Source organism: Barbus barbus (assembly GCF_936440315.1).
Source record: "Barbus barbus genome assembly, chromosome: 28".
Lineage (NCBI taxonomy): Eukaryota > Metazoa > Chordata > Actinopteri > Cypriniformes > Cyprinidae > Barbus > Barbus barbus.
The window spans coordinates 20,158,046-20,180,638 of NC_136756.1; the positions used below are offsets into that span (position 1 = coordinate 20,158,046).

Genomic DNA, 22,593 nt, shown 5'->3' on the forward strand with positions numbered 1-22,593 from the left:
TCCTTATTCTGACAATAATCACATGCTCTCTGCCAGTAACCTTTTCTCTCTCTCTCTAATTGCCTTCTCTTAAAGGTTTTTCATGATTTTTGAAGGAGAGTGTGTGGTGAAACTGCAAAGTCACTCTCAAGGACCCATCAAATGCCCACATATTACCCCAGCCAAGACAAAAAGCCTTCAGAAATGATTTTTGAAGGATATGATCTAAGCAAACTTGTAAAGCCCATATTATGGTGGATTTTTCATTAGGCAATTTGTTTACATACTTAAAGCCCAGTTCCAGTGGCATAATGGACAAGGATTGTGGGTTTGAGTCTCACCTGGTTGATGAGCAATACTTACCATTCCAACAATATTCATGCAGTGCAGTCTGTCAAACTTCCTGTAACCATGAGTCATCTACTAATTGTACAACTGTACACCAATGAATTTCAGATGTAGTATCTTCAGTATTTACTCTATAATTCATACGTTCACTATAAAAATCTCAATGACCTTCGAGTGACGCATTTGTCTCGTGCAACATAGCTAACGTCAGCTATTCTGAAGATATTTTAAATAAAATAATGAAGTTGTTTTTTAATCTTCTTAATAATAATAAAATTATAAAATACTCTTTATATTTTATTTTACAACGAAGTGCATTATGAGTCCACTGGGACGCTGAGCTTGGCATTTCACGCAGGGCAAAATGTCGCTCCTCAAGCTTCCTGGGAGGAATTAAACAGATTTGGTTACATATCATTTTCAGCCATGGGAAGAAAATAAATCATACATTTACTGGAATATCGATATGAAAACAAAGGACGACGAACATTTAAATAAAACAACCCAAATGAAAAACTGCGTTTTAAATAGAGTTCGAAATGGTCAGCATGCTGTTGTGCCACAGGAGAACTAAATGTCAAGTTTCTGTTTATACACAACTATGACATGCTAGTTGTAATTTAAAAAGCTCTAGAGGACAGTTTTTGGGTAAAGTCCAGCTTGAAAGAAGAATATGATAGACGATGACATCCTCTCTATCCAAATCGTTTTAAAAGGCTCGCCATAGTAACCGTCATATTCCAGACAAATTCATAACATTTGTTCTACCAAAGATAGGCTATTCATAGAAGTGTTCCAAACAACTCTGATCCCCTCAAAATGCCATTTTTGCCAAAACTGTATTTGTATAAGATGAAAATCAGAACGTGCAAGACATTGAATGTTCCAAGTTCAAATGGACTAAGACATTTGTTATGGTAATCACAGTTTCTCCCAACAGTGTGCCACATAGATACAATAATTGTTGCCAAAACTGTCATAGAATTGTCTACATAAACCACATGAAATCCAACTTTCAGCTATACTGACTTAATGTCATTTTTATATGAGATGCAAAAGTCGTCCTATATGTCCCAGTTCAAAAAGTCAAAAGCTTTATATTCGTCATCACAGTCTCCATTAAATGCTGTTGGCGAACTAAACGACTCTTACCACACTTATAATGAGCGGTCTATAAAAGTATATAAAGTAAAGGATTTGGCAGCTTGTGTGTGATTTGCCTGACCTCTCTGAATCCCTCCATACAGCAACCCCAGTATTCTTGGGTGGCTGTCCCCTACCTCTGCTCCCCTCACGATGTAATCTTATATCATTCACACCACTCTGCCTCCATCCAAGTACAGGCCATGGTCCAGACTCCAATTAGTGGTCACACTAACAGGCGGAGATGACGCCTGCCCCTCAAATTACACACAGCAGCATGTTTAAAGACTCCAAGGGGGGTATTGCTGCTGGCACACCGTGGGCTGATACCCAGGAGTCAGGCAGCTCTGCTTTAATTAAAGGGTGAATTTGCATTTGTTTCTGCTGCTTGTGTTTCAGAAATTTATTTAAAATGGCAATGCCACCCAGTATTATGACCCGAGTGTATTCAGGTATGACGGGGGGATGCATTGATGGACTATATGCAGAGCTCCAGGAGGGCAGCAGGGCTGTAATCTTCAAAAACTTCTGTGGCTCAACTTTTTATTTGTATGATAGAATCAGTGTGCCATAAACCCAACAAACACTGTATAGATCCTGCCCTTTTCATTCCTACGTTCAATTTTAAAAGGGTTTCTCAAATGGAAACTGCAGGGAGTTTGAGAGTCGATTTAATGGCTAATTGATTAAATCCAGTGTAAATAAAAAATGGGGATGCTCAATTAATCGAATTAATCAGCTTTTGCATACATATTTGCTTGCATAATCTGCAGTATTTTTGAAGATATAAGTTTGAAGCATTCCATTAGTATTCTGCCCAAATAAAAGCTTGAAATAATTAGACATAAATATTAGTATTTAACTTGTAGTTAAAAAAAAAAAAAAAAAGTAAATCGTGTAATATTTTTTTTTTGGAAAGTTCAACTGTAATTTACAACATTACTAAATGTCACTCTTTCTTTTTATAGAGCTAAAGTAATAATCAATCCGTAATAATTATTAATATTAATGTGCTGTTAAATTATTCACTTAAAATCTCAGGGGTATTTCACATACATATTTTTTGTATAAAGGGTGTGGCCGACAAAAATATTTATTAATTATTCATTTTTTTATTTTACATTACAATTGTATTTTACAACAGTAATAAATCTGTCTTCATATTTATGATTAGAGTTAAATGACTAATAATAATTGATGTTATTAATTAATGGGCACTGTTTATTTTTGATGACACAAGTTGAAACATGATGGATGGCCGAAATGAAGTTCTTTTTCTATTTTGTGAATTTCCAAAATCCACTGCAGTGCCACGAAGCTCCGCAACATGTCTCCCTCTAGTGTATAAAAATGTAACTGCTATACAGGTTAACTCCAGGTGAACTCAATGCATCAAAGAAGTATTAATGTGGCCGACTAGCTAGTTTTCTCTTGGCAGAGCAATAAATAGCTTAAAAATGGTTGTGTCAGTGAATTAAGCCGTGAAGATTTCTTTGTTCTGGTCCATAGAATGTAAATGCAGAACCAATGACAACAGGAAATGGAATGACACCATCCCAAAAACTTTCAGTTCTAATAAAAATGTGACAACTCTCTTACAAGTATCACGTGTACCACTTCAAAACAGTACAGGCATAACCGCCTGAACAAGTTTTACTGCAAACATATTTGTGCAATTCCAACTTGACACCAAGTCACTTTGCATAAAAGCATCTGCAAAACTTTCAAAAATGGACAGTTTCTGTATTGTAATCAAAAGGCACTTAAAGTTATCATACAGACTAGATGTGTTTTTCAGTTCCAGTGGAATTCTCAGAAGTGTTTGGGAAATTTTCAGCAGAGCAACTTCTTCCTCTTGAATGTGACGTATTATTGTTGTCCTGTTCGAACTGTCACTCCACGTGACAGAGTTCATATTTTAAAAAGTTACACAAAGAGCCCGTTGACAGTCTAAGAACAATGCTGAAACTCGCATCTCCGAAGTGCTGAGACAAGAACTCGTGACCACAGCGCAGCAAATGTTCTTCTTTTCCTTGTTCCTGGTTAGTTACAAAAGGACACATAGTGTTTCCTCTGCAGTGCGGCCAAGTCTTTCACAGAATGTTGAGTGTTTTTAAGGCTGTTTTTAACACACCTGTCAGTTCAGTATATCATTGATCTCACGGCTGCTCGTCTCATCGTCATGTATACCCATCAGCCCTCTGATGACCGCGAGACCTGAGGAGGCAGTAATAGATTTGTGATAGGAATACAAGGAAATAATGTGAATAAGTATATTTACAGATAAAAAGTTTAGATAAATGCTACAACTAAGCATATGATGTTATTGCAAAATGCCAGCCAAAATTTAGAAAGAATTTTTTACAAAATGTTTTATAACATGCTAATTCAGCATATTTAATGTTAAACGGAGACATTTTTTTAAAATTGTGCTTTAGATTTACTATGAAAAGCATTATGCAAAAAAAAAAAAAAAAATCTAAAAATTGAAAATAATATTCCGATTAAATAATTTGCTTTGGCTTTTTCCCATTATTTTATTTTGAGGAAAAAAGAGCATGTCTTTACATTATCATGCTGTCTTTATATGGTTCATATGGTTTTATAAAAAAAAAAAAAAAAAAGTAATTGAAATTTAATTCGACCACCATCATTTCGTACCATAGTATATTGATCAAAGAACCATTAAAATAGGAATACATTTGTTTGTTTTTTTAATTCAGCCACAAGAATCTCCCTTTCACCCGGGTATGCATTTCCTCTGGAAATCTAGTTCCACTTTTAATGTAGAACAAAGATCAGCAGCTGTCATAAAATTTGTTACCAAGCCATCATAGCCACCATTTCAGGCTGGGAAAGATTTTAGTGGTTTAACAACAATGCATTTTCAAAGGTTTAAAAATTTCCAGGACTCACGTCGGCGAATTGCGATGGGCCAGATGAGAAGGACAGAGAGACAGAGAGCTGCAACGCCAGCCACACCGCCGGTGACAATCACCATGACAGTGCGGTAAAACCATTTGCAGTCAGAGTCCAGTGTGCTGTAAATAAAGCACAAATAATGTGAAGGATCTACATAAAACATGAGACAATGAAGAGTTACACTTACACAGACTAGATATGCACTACACAACAATCAGTGAATAGTTGTCCTAAAATGAGACCAGAAGATAATCATAGCCACTGTGCATTTAAGATTGTATTTGCAGACAAGCAGGGTATTTAAAGAATCGTATTTAAAGGGTATTTAAAGAATGCCCAGCCACTACGGTCAGAAGCCTGGAACTGAAATGGAAATAAAGGAGAATGGAAATTCTGGATTGTACTCACTGACAGGGATGTAAACCTTGTATTATCATCACTCCAATTCCATTTGCCACCTTATCAGTGAAGCTCATTGCACCGTACACAAAAGCACCACTTTGCTGTTAAAATAAATATTTTCATTAGCATTATTGAAAAGTAGCTCTGAAGTGGTTCCTTTAGGGCTCCAGATAGAAAAATTGTATATATCATATTTCTAAAATGACACATTTTGCTTAAACCCAAATCAACCTTAAAGGGATAGCTCAGTAAATGATGGCAGAATTTTCATTTTTGGGTAAACTATCCCTTTAAAAGAAAAAATGTTCAAGTCCTTTATCCATAATATTGCTTATTCCAGTGAAAAAGTCATCTTGTCTGAATCAGGAGAGAAATATGCACAGATAAAGCACTGTTTATAAGTGAAAACATCCAAAACATTTAATGGTGGATTTGTATCTCGCAAGCATGCAGCTTTTCACATAACAATAAGATGTTCATTGATGGACTTTAGTCATGTAGATTACTTGTGGATCATTGTGATGTTTTTATTAGCTGTTTGAACGCTCAAACTGACGGCACCCATTCACTGCAGTGGATCCATTGGTGAGCAAGTGATGTAATGCTACATTTTCAGCAAATTTTCTTTTTTGGGGGAACTGCTCCTTTAAAAAGAGTTCATAAGGGTCATTTGTTAGCTAAATGGGCATTACTGCTTGGGCTGTGCTCATTGGTGCAAAGAAAAGCTGGTGAACATTGTTTGGTAAAGAGATAATATCTTACGAAACCACATGTGGACAAAAACAAAGTTTGTCTGACTGATTTTAAATTACTGTCAGAAATGTTTTTGTCATTTTTGCAACCATTTTCATCGCAGTTTGGGAGCCCTGCATATTTTAAGTCCATTTGCTCAGGAATTGAATGAGCAAATTCAATTTAAAGCCCAAATTGCTCAGAAAGAATAAACAAGACTGAGCTACCAAGCTGATAACCAACCGATGACTTGCTTTAATTGCATCTGATGTATGCAAAGCACCTCAAAAATAGGTTTATAAGTTATCACTTGATATCATCACATACTCTTTGATCGCCGATGAGTTTGGCAGTCATGGACAGTGACATGACCAGAATGACAGCAGATCCAGCTCCCAGCAGCACGGCGGCTCCATAAACCCGTGTACCCATGTTTGTGTCCACCAAAACCCAAAAGGAAAACACCATTATGGGCACAAGACCTACAAAATAGGCCATCTGCAAAGACAGAAATTAAATATGAGGCATTTTGAGTCACAGTATGTTAAAGCAGTGAGTGAAACCGTGAAAACTTACAGAAGTGCCGATCCATTTGTTAGCAGGCTTCATAACAAGAGAAGACACAAACCCACTGACGTACATGATCAGGGGAATAGTTGCAATGTAGTTCTGCAAAAAAAAAAAAAAGAGGATATTTTGCTCAGTTTTACATCCCCTTTATTGTGCCAGTAAAGCTGGCCAAACCAGCTTCATTGTACACATGTGATATAGTAATTAAAAGTACAAATACACTCTTAATATTAGTTTCTTTGTCTAAGCAATCAAAGTTAATACGCTCCATTATTCCATTTGATCCCTTTGACTTTCACTGCATGGACAAAAACATCTTTTGTGTTCCACACAGTTATTTTAGTGCAATTTATAAACCTTTCTATTGTTTATTCATATTTTAAAATGACATTTTTTCAGATATTTCGTTTTTATTTTAGCTTAAGTTTTTATAATTTTATTATGTGCTTTTGTCATTTTTATTAGGGTTGAGAGATTCTAGAGTAAATGATGATTAGAAAGGTTTCTTTTTAGGTGAACTATCCCTTTAACATTCTCACGGTTACTGGATTTTGATGATCCACCCAAAAAATGTAAGTGTCATGTTTCTCACCTTTGGAAGTGATAGGGAGTTTGTCAGATACATTGGGATGTATGTTTGGGACAAATTTACAATCAGTCTTGTGCACATATATAGTACTGCAACCTGGAGTAGGAAAACAAAAATATACCTTTATTGTTATTCAACAGTGTACTGTGAAATATTTCATTATTAGATGGATTTTTACTTGTTTGTAGTGTACATAAAGCTTTTTGTGTGTCTGTGTGTGTGATGTTCAGATCTCCATGAGATCACCTGATAGAAGGCAGGCTCAACGAGCCAGTGTTTCCACAGGAGCAGGGGTCCGGAGATCTGGGAAGAGCCGGGGATTGAAGGCTGAGATTTCCCAGTCTCTTCACTCTCCTGAGGCTGGACTATTTCCTCCTTAGTGCCCAGGTGAAAGATGACGGAGGTAACAGTACCGATGGCCCATATTATGAGTGCCAGATACTGTCACAACAAAGAAAAAGCAGATATTACAAGGAAATTAAATGGATATTTTGAAGAATGCTTGTAACCAAACAGTTTCCATTCCTATTGATTTCCATTAAAATTTTTGTCCATAAAATGAGAACGGAAACTGGTTACCAAAATATCTTCTTTTATTACTTTCAGAATATATATCTCCTTTTATTATTTTCCACAGAAGGAAGAAAGTCATACAGGTTTGGAACGACAGAATTTTTATTTTGGGGTGGACAATCCCATTAACTGTGATTGTAAATGTTTTCAGCTTGATAGACATTATAAGTACTCGTAAAATCTCGAAATTGGGTATATATTTGCATTTACTCACTCTGAATGTGGGAACATCAACCCAGCCCAGACTCTGGGAAGTCGATGGGTCTTCTGTATGTTGGGATTGGAAGTGGAACAAGAGCCATGCTACAGCATATACCACAATGTTTGCCACCACTGTGAAAGCATACCTGTTCAGGAAAGCAAACTATTTTATGTATATCAATAACAACGTTAAATAAGGCCACAAAATGACTTCCATGAAAGCCAACGTTTAATCAAGTCACAATAAAATGTATGTTAGTGGTTATTTTTCTGTATTCTGATATTGAAGTGTAGCAGATTATTGAAAAAGAAAAATGTAGGCAGGAACTTGGTTCTAACTGTGACTGATCTGAACGCAGTGGAGTGTAAGAAAGAGGCAGGATTTAAGCAAATGATTAGACAAGTCTGACATACGGCACCAGAAAGAAACAGTCATTGAACAGTCAAGTTCAATTTACAACATTTCGATTTAAAAACAATAAAATAAAATGTGTCTAATAATTTTGGCAACATGTGTCTTTGCAACACTATTGCTCTACATTGGTTATGTGACTTGAGGAGGTAGTGATACTATACCTGTATGAAGTTAGTTCCACTTTGGCGTGCTCACATGTGACCAGTTCAGGAATGAGCGACAGGTGGGATATCTGGGTAGCAGCCCAGCCGAATTGGAAGATAATGATGAATGGGATGGCGTAAATCATTCCTGTGGTTTGTGGGGTATTCTCATCACATCCAATGCAGGGGTTGAATATGAAGGGAAAGGAGGCAAACACGCTTATTGTTCCTGGGAGGAAATGGACAGTAAACTGAACAGTTAGTGCTGTGTAATGATGATGACAGTCAGGAAGTGACATCATTTGGACCTTTTTCTGCAGCATGAGCAATTCATTTTGCCAAGTTTGACACAATTTGTGTTGGCTGCATAGTCCCTCTTACCCAAGTTGTTGTGAGAAAAACAAAGATACAAAACAAATACTTTTCGTTAATTTATGGTAAATAGCCTTAATAAAGATTTCAAGTGGTAAAAGTTGTGACAGCTTAAGGCTAAATTTGCAAACCTGTTTCCCATTTTTAGAATTTTTTACAGTTTTGTCAGCTTAACATATTTGCCTACTGATGTGAAACGCCAAAATGTACAGAAAACAGAATTTAGCTCGGAGATTTACGATCAATTCATTGAACACTTGTTGGGGGAAACACTTTTTAAGTTTCGTAGCCTATTCGTGGAAAGTGCATCTGACAAGCTTCTGTCTAATTTCCCCGTTTGCTCTGAATAGGAATCATCCGTCTGCACTTAATTCTTTAGCCGTAGTTTGCAGGGATTTTTAATGGGGGTTAGGCGGAATAAAAGAACGGCAGCTTGCTTTTATTTTATAAAAGTAGGCTAAAGAATTTATCCTATGGAAGTAAAAATTCTATAAATATATCAGACAAATATCAGAACACACACCGATCGAAACAAACACAGCTACAAGTTTGAGTTCACACTCTTACCCACTAAATGCCAGGTCTTTCTTTTCCCATACTTTCCACATCCTGCCGTCCGATCGGATTCATAACCAACGAGCGGAGTGCAGATCCCGTCCGCGACCTGACCGACCAGCAGCAGCGCACCTGCGTTCGTATCCTTGAAACCGAGAACCGAGTGATAATACACCAGTAAATACGTGAACCACATAGACGCGCAGAGGTCGTTGAAGAAATGTCCCACGGCGTACGCCAGGCGCCTGCACACGGGTAAAGGTACCGGCTGATCGGACATCGTGAATGAAGGAAACTAAAGAAAGAGTGACTCTCTTAAGCGCAGCTATACCAATGAGTCAAACGACTGAACTGAACCCTGAAGCCCATTGGCAAGGATCAGAGTGATGCTTTAGTTGTGAAGTAAAAGTGAAATGGTTGCTGCCACTGATTGTTTGCATCCAGCAGTGCCCGTTTTCGGTTTTAATTCTCCATCTCACACCCACGCTATCCAGGGAAAGGGGATGTTACTATGACATGATTTTAATAGACAGCACATGCCCTCTTTTAAAAGAGGAAAGGAAAAGATAGCAACGTCAACTTCTGACTCTGTAAACGAAACCAGCACATTATCAGAACTTAAATTTAAAGGTAAGTTCTGGAAGCAACCAAAACTTAGCTACACACAAAAAAAGTTATCATGTATAACCAAGTGCAAAAATAAATAAATAAAAGCAATAAACATAAATAATTCAATCAATTTAAATATTTATAATACATTAATCCATGGGTGGTTGTTTGAGCATTGCTATAATCAAATAGCAAATGTTCACATGTAACTGGCATGTAACTAATAAAAGCATGAATTTAAGCTGATAAAGTAAAAACCTTTAGAACTTAAGTTGATTGTTGTTGTACATTGGACATGTACATCTTTATAGTTTGAAACATGCTGTTAAGAGTTCCTAAAATAAAAATGCAGAAATGACTAAATCAATTGCCTGATAACATTCTTGTTTTAAACCTCACAAGATCTGATGCCCACAGATGACTCAGAACATATGGTCATGTGACATGTGACATTCATCAAAGTAATGATGATGTCGCACATTTAAAATACATCAAGTAATAAATGGGTCTAATATGAATGACCTGCAGCTAAATTAAGAGCCAGCTGCTTATGAATTGCAATTTAATCCTAATCACTTCTAATTAAATCATAATTCCTTTTTTTTTTATATATATATACACACACACACACACACACACACACTAGTATTTGGGACACAACTCATAATTATAGATCAATCAGAGCCATTGCCACAGGTAGTAAAATTAAATATGTAGTCATGCAGTCTGCATATACAACCATTTGTAAAAGAAAAGTGCCGTTCTGAAGAGCTTATCCATGCTAGATATCTCAGTCAAATGTAAGTGGTATTATTGGAAAGCAGAAGTGTTTAAGAACAGCAGCAAAGCATGAGACCATGTTAAGCCACAGACTGTCACTGAGTGCTCAGGCGCGTGGTGTGTAAAAGTCGCCAACGACTTGCTGACTCCATAGCTGAAGAGTTACAAACTTCCACTGGCATTAATATCAACACAGAAACCCTGTGGAGGAAGCTTTATGGAATGGATTTCCATGCCGGAGCAGCTGCTTGCAAGCCTCACATCAAGTACAATAGCAAGCGTCGAGTGGTGTAAAGCATGCCGCAACTAGACACCGGAGCAGTGGAAACTCACTTTCTGTTTGGCAGTCTGGTGGGCCTTCCTAACTGCATTGTGCCAACTGTTAAGTTTAGTGGAGGAGGGATACTGGGGCTATATGGGGCTTTTTTTCAGTGGTTGGACTAGGGCTCTTACTTTAGTGAAGGGAAACCTTAATGCTTTAGCATACCAAGACATTTTGGACAATGCTTTGCTTCCAACTTTGTGGGAACAGTTTGGTGAACACCCTTTTCTATTACAGCATGACTGTGCCCTAGCACAATGGAAGATCCATAAAGACAATTCTTGGATAAATTTGGCGTGGAAGAACTTGATTGGCCCACACAGAGCCCTGACTTAAACCCTATCCAACACATTTGGGAATGGAGATTGTAAGGCCTGAACCCTACAAATGCTCTACTGGATGAATTGGCAAAAAATTGCACCAAGCTCCATATTATAATCCATGTATGTAAAATGTGATGACATTAAAGTCCCTGTGTGTATATATACACACACTGGAACTGTCCAAAACACAGATTCTACAACAATAGTCATAACCATAGTCATAACCAGCAAACATTTAAAATAAACAATGCAATCACTCAAAAAAAACAAACAAAAAAAAACAGTGCAGGACACTTGCTTAAATTTTAAACATTTTACTTGGAAAGGCACAAACTATGATTTCCTGGTAAATAAATTTTGATGTCAGAAATAAAACAAGTACATATTTTTCTTCTTTTCCTTAAACGGTCCTTGAACAGATATCAGTCCCACATCAGTTTATATAGTCTGTCGGTTGTCTCGTCATTTCATTTCAAGCCCACTTTGTTGTCTTTTCCAAAAGTGCAATAACAACAATGACAAGAGAATAATATCCATTTGTCTCTCCGTCCCCCACAGAGGCCAGTAACTGTGCTACAGAGTCCACAATAACAGAAAAAAATGGAAGAATTTATATATTTTTTTAAAAAAGACAAAAAGGACAAAAAGCAAGCATTTCCAGGACACTACAACCCAAGGATTCCTTTCAATCAAAAAAACAAATCAGAAAATTAACTTACAGGGAAAAAAAAGACTCAGAGTCTGGTTGAGATGAAATGTGTCCTGTTATTTTGTAATTTGGTTGGTGTCGTTCCCAGTGCAGAGGCGACTCCTGCCCTCACGTTTTTAATCACAAATAAGATCTATTTCTAAGAAAACTTAAATCATTTGTTCACTGATGTAACGTCCCGATCAACGAACAATAAACGCTCTGCATGGAAACTAGTATACACCAACTGTTTCAAACAGCATCTTTTCACACACTGTGGTCTTATATCAATTAATTTCATATCACCATCTTTTAATCTTTTTGTGTTAATGTGTGATTTCGTATTTTACACATCTTCTTATGCATCTTTATTATTCTCTCTTTTTTTTTTAAGGAACCAGAGTCTGTTGGACAGTCAACATCATTCCTTTGCACTCCATTAAGAGGTGAAGCATCTATGAAAGAAAGTGTGATGGGGACAGAGAGAGATAGAGAGAAAGACAGAAAGACAGAGAGAGAGAGAGAGAGAGAGAGAGAGATCTGTGTATTTGCTTGCATTTCAAACTTAACAGTGACCAGAATGTTTCAAGTTCTTTTCAAAGAGCGCGCTTCACTTGTGCCTCTGAAGAGCTTTCCTCTTTCTTCTCTTAAAAAAACAACAGCACCTAAAAGAAAATCAGAGCAAAATTTACTACAGACAAAAAAAAAAAAAATCTAATTCAAGTGGAAATGTTAAACAATTTAAGAGCGCTGAGGCATATTGAGGGACATTAAAACAGTAAAGGGACATTCATATAGCAATTTGCAGAGACAAAATTAGTCATTCATAATTAATTTTCAATTAGAATTTAAGAGCTATAACAACGCAAAGTTGGCATATCCGGCATCGAAACATTTATGCAAACGAGCAGTGACAATCAATGGAAATAAAGATGATTTTACAGTGATTAATTGGTCTGTTATGATTCATCACGACCCACATACAGGGATAATATAAAACTAATAATATAATGAGTGAAAAAGTGTCAGCAATTCATACGCTGCATTATTTTATGTAATTTGTATACAAAGGCTTTTACACTCAGAATATTATTTTTTAACAATATGAAAACTGATTTGTTATTTAAGGAACACCACTGGGGGACTTCCAGTGATAATAAACTTACTTTGTGTCGTCTGCCACCTCTACTTCAGCGGGTGCAGTGATGGGAGCGTTGGAGTGTCCTGCGGTTGGGTCGTCTGTGTTCAGCTCTCCATTCGTGGAGCTCATGACCTGAAGATCACACAGACAGAAACAATAAAAACATGTCATGCAATCCCAAGAACTGAACTAGACCTATTTACTTCAGTGTGTGATATTAGAAAGTAATAGGTACTTAAAAACTGTGAATTGTAAATATTAAACATATGAGGTTTAAATGACCAAAAGAGCACAATATTTCTTCATGATCATTCAACAATCATCCTTAAAGATTATACACAATTACACATATATGGGAAAAGGAAGCAAAGTATACAGTTAATATGTGATCATTCAAATTAATGACTCATCTTTATTTTTTATTTTTTAGGTAGAAAACATGTGACTACACTGCAACATTCCTTTTCTAAAAACAAGTTTGGACCTCTCTCATATTCAACCCCTAAAACTAGAAGAGCTTCTAAAACTAGTAGAACTTGTAACTGGAATCTACTGAGTGCTGAGGCAGTGTTATTATTGTTAATGAAAACTAAAGTCAAAACTTCAACGGTTTGGAATCAATATGATTTTATTAAAGAAATTAATATTTTTTATTAATCTAGGATCCATCATATTTACCAAAAGTGAAAGTAAAGGTGGTTATAATGTCATAAAATATTTCAATTTCAAACAAAAGCAGTTCTTTAGATTTTTTTAATCAAAGAATCCTGAAAAAAAAGAATATCAGCTTTTACAAAAATATTTAGCAGTGCAATGTTTTTTTAGCACCTAAATATAATTATAGAATAATTTATGAAGAATAATGTGACACTAAGGACTGGAGTAATGGCTGCTGAAAATTCAGCTTTGCCATAGGAATACATTTAAATGATATTCAAATGGAAAACAACTCATTTTAATGTGTCACAACATTACTGTTTTTTTTGATGAAAGACATGCAGCCTTGGTGTGCAAAATAATCTTTTCTTCAAAAACAAAGTGTTAGTGTACAGTTAGTGTATCACAGAATTGAAAAATTGAAAATAAACCAAAACACATTTTTATGGTTCCAGAACTAAAATAAAAAATAGAAAAAAAGTATTTACTTTAAATAAATTTGGACATTAAAACAAAAACAGATAAAGTAGAAATCTTTGAAAGAACTAAAACACAAAAACTAATTTGTAAAGACAAATTGAAAACAATAGTAGTAAAAACTAAATTATAAACTCAAAACTATAATAACCCTGTCCTTAAGATTACATTCAAAAGACATAATTATCTTCATGGTCCATCTGTGTTTGGACCATGGGAAATCATTCCAAAACCCAACACTAGGTGGCACATGTGTCTCATCAAGTGCCTTTCAAATGCACCAGATAAGAGTTTCTCTTTTGAAGTCTATCAGCATCCATTAGATCCTTTCACACCGTGAGCTGCTCTCCAGCTAAAATGCTTGATGGCTTCTATTTAAAACACATGGTATCTCCAAGGAACGGCACTGCCACCATCTGTAGTGTGTTCAGAGCCTAAAGGAACCAAGCTGAGCGTCACAGATGAATGAGTGTGCGAAAGACAGAGAAAAGCAGCCACGCTCACTCAAAAAGCAACACCACGAGCAAGCAGTACCTGCACTGAGCCCCCCAGCCTCTCGGCCGTGAGATGCGACCCCAGAGTCTCCTTATTGGTCACTGGAGTGGGCTGGGACTCGCTTCCTATGGGCTCGGGCGACTGATCAACAGTGGAAGAGCATTTTGGGCAGGGAAGCATGGAGGGTTGGCGGGGTGAGATGGATGGAGATTTTGAGGTATGATGGGAAGGGGCGGTGGGTGAGTAAACAAACGAAAAATAAAACATTAAAAAGAAGACATCTCACATGCAGAAGCTTGCTCAATTACTAAGATAAAAGTTAGAAGTGAATGACACAAACTAATGGAAATAAAGAAAAAACAGAGTGAGAAAAAATAAATGAACAATCCAGCAAAAATGCAGAATTAAGAAAGGTTGCTATTAGAAATCAAAGCAAGTTTTTTTGTTGTTGTTTTTTTCCAAATAATGACATGACCACTACCGTTATAACTTTTAACATTGTTTTTTTAAAGACATGCAAGCACAAGCAGAGGGGCACATACGTACAACAATCTTCCACCAGACTTTAAAGCTCATTTTATGCTCATTCATTTCATGATACCTGATTTAAACTGGGATTTTAGAGGTGGAGCTACCTTACATTTTTAATAAAACAAGCAAAATTGCAGCTATATGTTAGTGGATGTACATCAGGACACATTTGATACATTTTATTTAAAATGTATGTTACAGGAATGGAGGAATGAGCCATAATGAAATCAGAATTTCCAGGGTGGCATTCTGTGCTGCACTGAAGAACAGTTTGTTAGTGGATGTATATTGGGGCACATTTTGACAACATTTTATTTTGTGATTTCACTGGAACATGGATGAACAACCAAGAAATGGTGCATGTGCCAGAGTTGCGTAATGACAGCAAGAACACACAATTTAAAAAAAAAAAAGTACACTACCGTCCAAAGGTTTTGGGTCGATAAGTGTTTTTTTTTTGTTGTTGTTGAAACAGAAGAAATGTATACTTTTCTTCAGCAAGGATGCATTCAACTGATCAAAAGTGACAGTAAAGACATGTTTCCAAATAAATGCTGTTCTTTTGAACTTTATCAAAGAATCCTGAAAAAAAAATGCATTTCAGTTTCCACAAACATATTAAGCAGCACTGATGATAAGAAACGTTTCTTGAGGAACAAATCAGCATATTAGAATGAATTCTGAATGATCACGTGACTGAAAATTAGAATAATAGTTGCTGAAAATTCAGCTTTGACATTACAAGAAGCCCTGGTGAGCATAAGAGACTTCTTTCAAAAATATTTAAAAATATTACTGTTGACAAACTTTTGAAAGGTAGTGTATCTAGACAAAAAAACAACAACAACTGAGAATCATTATTGAGGAATTCTTGTCCTGTTCACATTGTCATAATCATCAAGATAAGACAAAACAGATGTGGGAACATGATATTCATTGACTTTCACCATATGGCCCTCATCTCTAGTCAGAACATTTATGTCCTACAGAAAAAGCGAAGACAGTGCTGATACCACCACTGAACCGAAAGCATTTTGATTCAGCAGCAGAGAACTTTGTCTCTAAGCAACTGGCCACTAAAACAGATTTGTTTACACCAAGCAAGGCACAACTAACCAGCCTTCCATCCCACTAATTAATCACACGAATGATGTTCAGAAACTGCATTGCACAACTGTAACATCACACCAAACTTGAGCAACTCCTCCAACAACTTTTCTTCTGTCATCAATGTGTATGTCCAAAAGCATCAGGGCTTATTCTGAGGGAAATTGGGCAGGTATACTATATCTGGCTTCGAGTGTGTAAGATACATCCTACACTGCACTGGAGTGAATGAGATGTACACTACAACCACATAGGGTGAATAAGAAAAGTATAGCATACTTCCCTTAAGCAGATCCACTCAGTTTAACTGTGCACCCAACTCACCTGATTTTTGGTCTGCGGTTGTGCTTTGTCTCTGCTGCTCGGCTGGGGTGTGTCTGTGGGGATGGGGCCTATAGGTGTAGGCTGTAAAAGACAACAATGATCTCACCATTGAGCACATCTCACACACTCATATACTTGGAAATAAACCCAACGTAGCATGACAAAGGCATTTGACAATTGAAGTACACAAGAAAAGCACTGAGGAAGTATCTGTGGAGGAAACAAACACTCACAAGAGGCTTGCCAACCCAGTCGTACTCGTAATCAAAGACATAGCCGTTCCTGTCAAAGAGGTCTGTGAAGAGCTTCCTCAGGTAGTCGTAATCTGGTTTCTCAAAAAAGTCCAGTCGTCTCACATATCTCAGATAGGTGGCCATTTCCTCTGAAAAGAAAACAGAAATGGCATTAGTTCAGGGAAACGATTCACACGCTACTGTGCTTGACATAACCGAATGGATGGCACTAACCTGGAAAACTTTCACATAGCACTTCGATCGGCGTAGCTCGCTTGGTGTCGCCAATTTTCTGGTAACGTTCTTTCAGTGTGTCCGCCTGTATGGAAAACACACGAATGATTTCTCACCAACAAACTCCTCATGAAAGACTAAACCTGGCTGAAATGTAATTAAGCATATGCAACACATAAATCCAGGGCAAGATTTTGCCTATGGCTAGTTTTATTGAATAGGCAATGACTTGCACAACAAAAGACTGTTTTACTTTATGTATTTATTTTTTTAACATTGACTTTTTCATTCTCACCCTACTGTCATATGCCTTCCATGTAATCCCTTTAAGTGATGAATTATCAATGGTGTGAGAGAGAGCACTTCAGCAGGCAAGTGCAGAGCTTCTTACACCTGTGTGCGTTCAGAAGCAACCACAACCGCTACAGCCATGTGACTTATTGCTCTATGACACATGGCTGAGCAACTGAAGCACAACACAAGCTTTTGTTGCCATGTCATCGCACTTCTCAGTTACACTACTGTTCAAAAAATTTGGGGTCAGTAAGACTTTTCTTGAAAGAAATTAATAGTTTTATTTAGCAAGGATGCATTCAAAAGTAAGTTAAGACATTTGTAATGTTAAAAAAATTAAAATAAATGCTGTTCTCTCATAAACTAATTCATCAAACAATACTGAAAAGTATCATGAAAAAAAATCAGTAAAAATCACTTTCAACATTGATAAGAAATGTTTCTTGAGCAGCAAATCAGCATATTAGAATGATATCTGAAGAAACATGTGACACTGAAGACTGGAGCCTTACAGTGAAATGGGAAACTTTTTAATTGTAAAAATGTAATATTTCTATTGCTTTTATTGTATTTTTGATCAAATAAATGCATCCTTTGTGAACATACGTGGCTTAGGTCAAAAAACTTACTACCCAAAAATTTTCATTAAGTATTGCACAGATGCATAGAAAACCCTGGAACCTGAGGATTCCTTTATTAATGCCACAAAAGGTTGCAAAGATCAGAAAGAAATTAAATCATTTCAAGAATGGTAAAAAAAAAAGTGCAAACCTTCAAACCCTGCCATGGCAAACTGCCTCTCAGGAAGTACATAAACATATGGCCCAGTGCTTCTAGGTCGTCCCTTCTGCTTTGTTCTGAGGGGGAAGAAAAACAACAACAACTGTTACACGTCATACTGATGGACGCAACAGGTACATTTTAGCTGTAAAGTGAGACAGATATATTTAAAATTACACTATTAAGTGGGTTACATAAATATGAGTCACTCAGGAAAATGAAAGTATATAATTTAAGGTGGGTTGTTAATTTATTATTTTTCCCCTTCACCTAGATGCCACCGGAATGAAGAATCTAGAAAATTAACATTTTGGAAACACAAAGCTGATTTTCATAGGAAAAATAAAGGAGAGTATTTAGTGCACACCTTTTCCCAAATGTGTGTTGATACTCATATACCGGGCAGTGCCAGTCAGGCTCTTATGCTCTCGGTATGGGATGTGTTTTTTGGTCTCGGGGTCTATGTATTCTTTGGCAAGCCCGAAGTCAATGATATGAATGGTGTGCTGCCTCTTAGACCCCGGCCGCCCCACCAAAAAATTCTCTGGCTTGACATCTCGATATATCAAGCTCCGTGTATGAACAAACTCCATCCGTGTTATCTGAAAAAACAAGGAAGATGCTGTTAAGGACGTTCTGCACCCAAAAAAAAAACAAATCAAAAAAACCCACGAAAACAAAAACATGCCAGAGCTGAACGATTCCTAGAAATCATTTAGAAAACAGCCAAAAGAAATCGTACACGTGTAATGAGACAAACCAAAATAGCTGAAAAAGCTAACAGCCTCTCTGACCAGATGCTTACCAGTTGAATAGCTATCATTAGGACGGTCTTGAGGGAGAAAGTGCGGTCGCAGAGGTCAAACAGGTCCTCCAGACTGGGCCCAAGCAGTTCCAGAACCATAGCATTGTACTTCCCGCAAGGGCCGAAGTAGAAGACCTGAGGAACTCCCTCTGCAAAGACAAAAAACAAAATGATCATTTAACAACTCAGTGAAATACAAATATACAATACTGAATCTTACACTTTTGTTTTTGTCTTTTAGAAAAATGGTTTTGTACTATTATTTTCTTAACACCACCAAATTTTAGCATCCTGTTCACAGCCAGTACAGCCCACCGTCTCCAACAGGACCCATAATGACAACACCTTGTACAAAACATTACTAACAAGCCCTTGGAGAGAGAGCACATCATGCAATTCATTAAATCAGCAACTATCTCATGCTCAGAGTTTACAGAGGGATGTAAAACAGCTGATCTGTCCGACGTACATGGCACGTTCTCCCCCACAGTAAGAACTCAGTGCACAGACAATGGAAATGATTATGAAAGGTTAATGAAGGCGGGGCTGAACATCATTCAACAAAACTGTTTTGCTTCCACTGAAACTATATAATATACCAAATGAAATTACATAGACTAGTATAAATTTTCTACTGCAATTTTGCAAAACAGTGCTTAATGGCGGGGAACGGGCATTTAATCAAAGCGCAAAAAGAGCTTGTACATTAAAGAAAAAGGCTGTGTCCCCTTGGATATTGTTGCTAACATGACTTATCAACTAAAAGTGAGAAGCCTATTTATATATTTACTTAGGCTTAAAAAAAACAATGACAAACACATATTCAAATAAATATAAATATTAAAATGAATATTACAGCAGAAATAGGAAAAGAAATTAAAATGTGTGAATATATGTATAAATAATTTATAATAAAATATATTTTCATATATATACACACATTCATTCATAATAAAAATGTATTTATATTTTTTTAAATATTGTGCTATTTTTGCTTGTATCACCCACCCCTAGCACCATAGTGCAGCCTAAAGTTACAGACCAAAGCAAATAGTCTGGTGCAAATAGCAGGTGTTGAGCAGAATTACTTTTTTGATGCCGTCTTTGAAAAAGCAAGCATTGCTGTGACTCCACAAAACAAGACTTCAAGGACACACAGTTCTTAACTGCTGCCCACTGCCAGGGTTTCCGATTCAATTCCAGGTCGCCTGTGCCAGATCCCATGTGTGTGTGTTCTTCGGTCCAATGGTCAGATGCAGAGGCACATGAGACACACCGAGACAGCGAGCCTAGGAAAACCCAGCTCCAGGGAGGATTATAGAAGGATTTACCTGATCTGGCAAACGGCATTCCCACGGGTGGGGGTGCCGAACACGCGCACACACATCTGCCTGCACTTTAGCCAGCCAGATCCGTTTGGAAACCACAAAGATGATGGATGTGCCCACGGCAAGAGTGCAGCCAGGAAGCTCATCAAAGCACCAGATCCGAGGTTTAAACCCAACGCCAACTCGGCAATCAGAAGAAGGAAAATTACAACCATGCGCAGCTGGATCGCTTCCTTGAATTGTAAACAAGGCCAATCGCAGGTTTTTGAAGCGTTTCAAACCATACCGAAAAAATGAAATATTTTAACTACAACCCGAATTCCAGAAATGTTGGGACGTTTTTTTCAATTTGAGTAAAATGAAAACAACAAATTTCAAATCACATGAGCCAATATTTTATTCACAATAGAACATAGATAAGATAACAAATGTTTAAACTGAGAAATTAAAAAATTTTATGCACAAAGTAAGCTCATTTCAAATTTGATGCCTGCTACAGGTCTAGTATAGTACAGTATAGTTGGGACGGGGGCATGTTTAACATGGTGTAGCATCATTGTGTAGCAATTTGGTCCCATTCTTGTCTGATAGGTTTCCAGCTGCTGAAGAGTTTGACGTATTTTTCATTTAATTATTCGCCAAATGTTCTCTATAGGTGAAAGATCTGGACTGCAGGCAGGCCAATTCAGCACCCGGACTCTTCTACTACAAAGCCATGCTGTTGTGTATAGCTGCAGTATGTGGTTTTGCATTGTCCTGTTGAAATGCACAAGGCCGTCCCTAAAATAGACGTTGTCTGGAGGGGAGCATACGTTGCTCTAATACCTTTCAGCATTCATAGTGCCTTCCAAAATATGCAAGCTGCCCATACTGTATGCAATTATGCACCCCCATACCATCAGAGATGCTGGCTTTTGAACTGAACGCTGACAACAAGCTGGAAGGTCTCCCTCCTCTTTAGCCCGGAGGACACGGCGTCTGTGATTTCCAACAAGAATGTCAAATTTGGACTCGTCTGACCATCAAACACTTTTCCACTTTGAAACAGTCCATTTTAAATGAGCCTTGGCCCACTGGACACAACGGTGCTTCTGGACCATGGCTTCCTTTTTGCATGATAGAGATATAGTTGGCATCTGCAGATGGTACGGCGGATTGTGTTTTCCGACAGTGGTTTCTGGAAGTATTCCTGGGCCCATTTAGAATCATGCCGATGAGTGATGCAGTGTTGTCTGAGGGCCCGAAGACCACGGGCATCCAACAAAGGTCTTCGGCCTTGTCTCTTACGCACAGAGATTTCTCCAGTTTCTCTGAATCTTTTGATGATGTTATCATTAGATGAAAGTGAAAGTGACGTGACATACGGCCAAGTATGGTGACCCATACTTGGAATTTGTGCTCTGCATTTAACCCATCCAAAGTGCACACACACAGCAGTGAACACATACCTAGAGCAGTGGGCAGCTATTTATGCTGCGGCGCCCGGGGAGCAGTTGGGGGTTCGGTGCCTTGCTCAAGGGCACCTAAGTCGTGGTATTGAGTGTGGAGAGAGCGCTGTACATTCACACACACACCACCACCTACAATCCCTGCCGGACCTGAGACTCGAACTCACAACCTTTGGATTACGAGTCCAACTCTCTAACCATTAAGCCACAACAATGATGATGAGATTTGCAAAGCCTTTGCAATTTGACGTTGAGGAACGTTGATTTTAAAGTATTCCACAATCTTTTTAGGCACTCTTTCACAGATTGGAGAGCCTCTGCCCATCTTTATTTCTGCGAAACTCTGCCTCTCTAAGACATCCCTTTTATAGCTTATGTTACAGACCTGATGTCAATTAACTTAATTAGTTGCTAGATGTTCTCCCAGCTGAATCTTTTCAAAATTTCTTGCTTTTTCAGCCCTTTGTTGCCCCTGTGCCAACTTTTTTGAGACCTGTAGCAGGCATCAAATTTGAAATGAGCTCATTTAGTGGCTAAAAGTGTACAATTTCTCTGTTTAAACATTTATGTTCTCCATGTTCTATTGTGAATAAAATATTGGCTCATGTGATTTGAAAGTTTTTTTAATTCATTTTATTCAAATTTAAAAAACATCCCAACATTTTCGGAATTCGGGTTGTATTGTATTTTATATAGGCATAAAAAATGGTTATGAGAAGAAGCACAGTCCAATTTATCCATGCAGTATGCAAAAAAAGCTGCACAACAGAGAGGCATGTGATGAGCAGTAATTACAGAGGCCACAAAAGTATTTGGACACCAAGTCACAGCTCTCAATTAGGAATGAACCGATAACATTCTGACTGATACAAAGAATTTTATCTTTTTCTTTTTTATCTTATGCCAGATATCCGATAAAGTGCCAATGGTAATAATGACCTAAATATGAAATAAATTAATAAAAAAATTTACACACTAAAATCTCAAATCAAAATTGTCAATTTCAACTAAACAACATGAAATACTGATAAATTATAATGACAGAAAAAGTAATCTAAAAACAGGTAGAAATA

The 22,593-nt window shown here is 37.3% G+C and overlaps 2 protein-coding genes across 5 annotated transcripts in view; both read right to left on the bottom strand.

Annotated features, from left to right (window-relative positions):
* Nucleotides 1–755: 755 nt before the first annotated feature.
* Nucleotides 756–9,449, bottom strand: LOC306848457 (major facilitator superfamily domain-containing protein 12-like). 2 transcript variants are annotated; one of them, XM_079383014.1, is made up of 11 exons: nucleotides 8,957–9,436; nucleotides 8,036–8,246; nucleotides 7,473–7,605; nucleotides 6,932–7,126; nucleotides 6,689–6,781; nucleotides 6,103–6,195; nucleotides 5,854–6,024; nucleotides 4,801–4,895; nucleotides 4,387–4,511; nucleotides 3,605–3,687; nucleotides 756–3,509 (listed from the first exon to the last, which is right to left on the bottom strand). In XM_079383014.1, exons 1-10 carry the CDS (start codon nucleotides 9,222–9,224, stop codon nucleotides 3,608–3,610), a joined length of 1,464 nt encoding a protein of 487 aa, XP_079239140.1. In that variant the 5' UTR covers nucleotides 9,225–9,436; the 3' UTR covers nucleotides 756–3,509; nucleotides 3,605–3,607. The 2 variants fall into 2 exon arrangements, with proteins under 2 accessions (XP_079239140.1, XP_079239139.1); XM_079383013.1 differs by having other exon boundaries at nucleotides 1,149–3,687; nucleotides 8,957–9,449.
* Nucleotides 9,450–11,072: 1,623 nt separating this feature from the next.
* The window catches only part of csnk1g2b (casein kinase 1, gamma 2b), a 31,781-nt gene continuing 20,260 nt past the window's right edge, over nucleotides 11,073–22,593 (bottom strand). Inside the window, exons 4-12 of one of the 3 annotated variants that reach the window (XM_079382790.1) lie at nucleotides 18,745–18,893; nucleotides 18,307–18,541; nucleotides 17,931–18,016; nucleotides 16,866–16,950; nucleotides 16,632–16,780; nucleotides 16,399–16,479; nucleotides 14,476–14,577; nucleotides 12,833–12,939; nucleotides 11,279–12,331 (exon numbers count right to left, since the gene is read on the bottom strand). In XM_079382790.1, coding sequence (XP_079238916.1) covers nucleotides 12,277–12,331; nucleotides 12,833–12,939; nucleotides 14,476–14,577; nucleotides 16,399–16,479; nucleotides 16,632–16,780; nucleotides 16,866–16,950; nucleotides 17,931–18,016; nucleotides 18,307–18,541; nucleotides 18,745–18,893 — 1,049 coding nt within the window. In that variant the 3' untranslated portion in view covers nucleotides 11,279–12,276. Of the gene's footprint in view, nucleotides 12,332–12,832; nucleotides 12,940–14,475; nucleotides 14,578–16,398; nucleotides 16,480–16,631; nucleotides 16,781–16,865; nucleotides 16,951–17,930; nucleotides 18,017–18,306; nucleotides 18,542–18,744; nucleotides 18,894–22,593 lie in introns of all 3 variants that reach the window. The other 2 variants (XM_079382788.1, XM_079382789.1) reach the window with 2 other exon arrangements.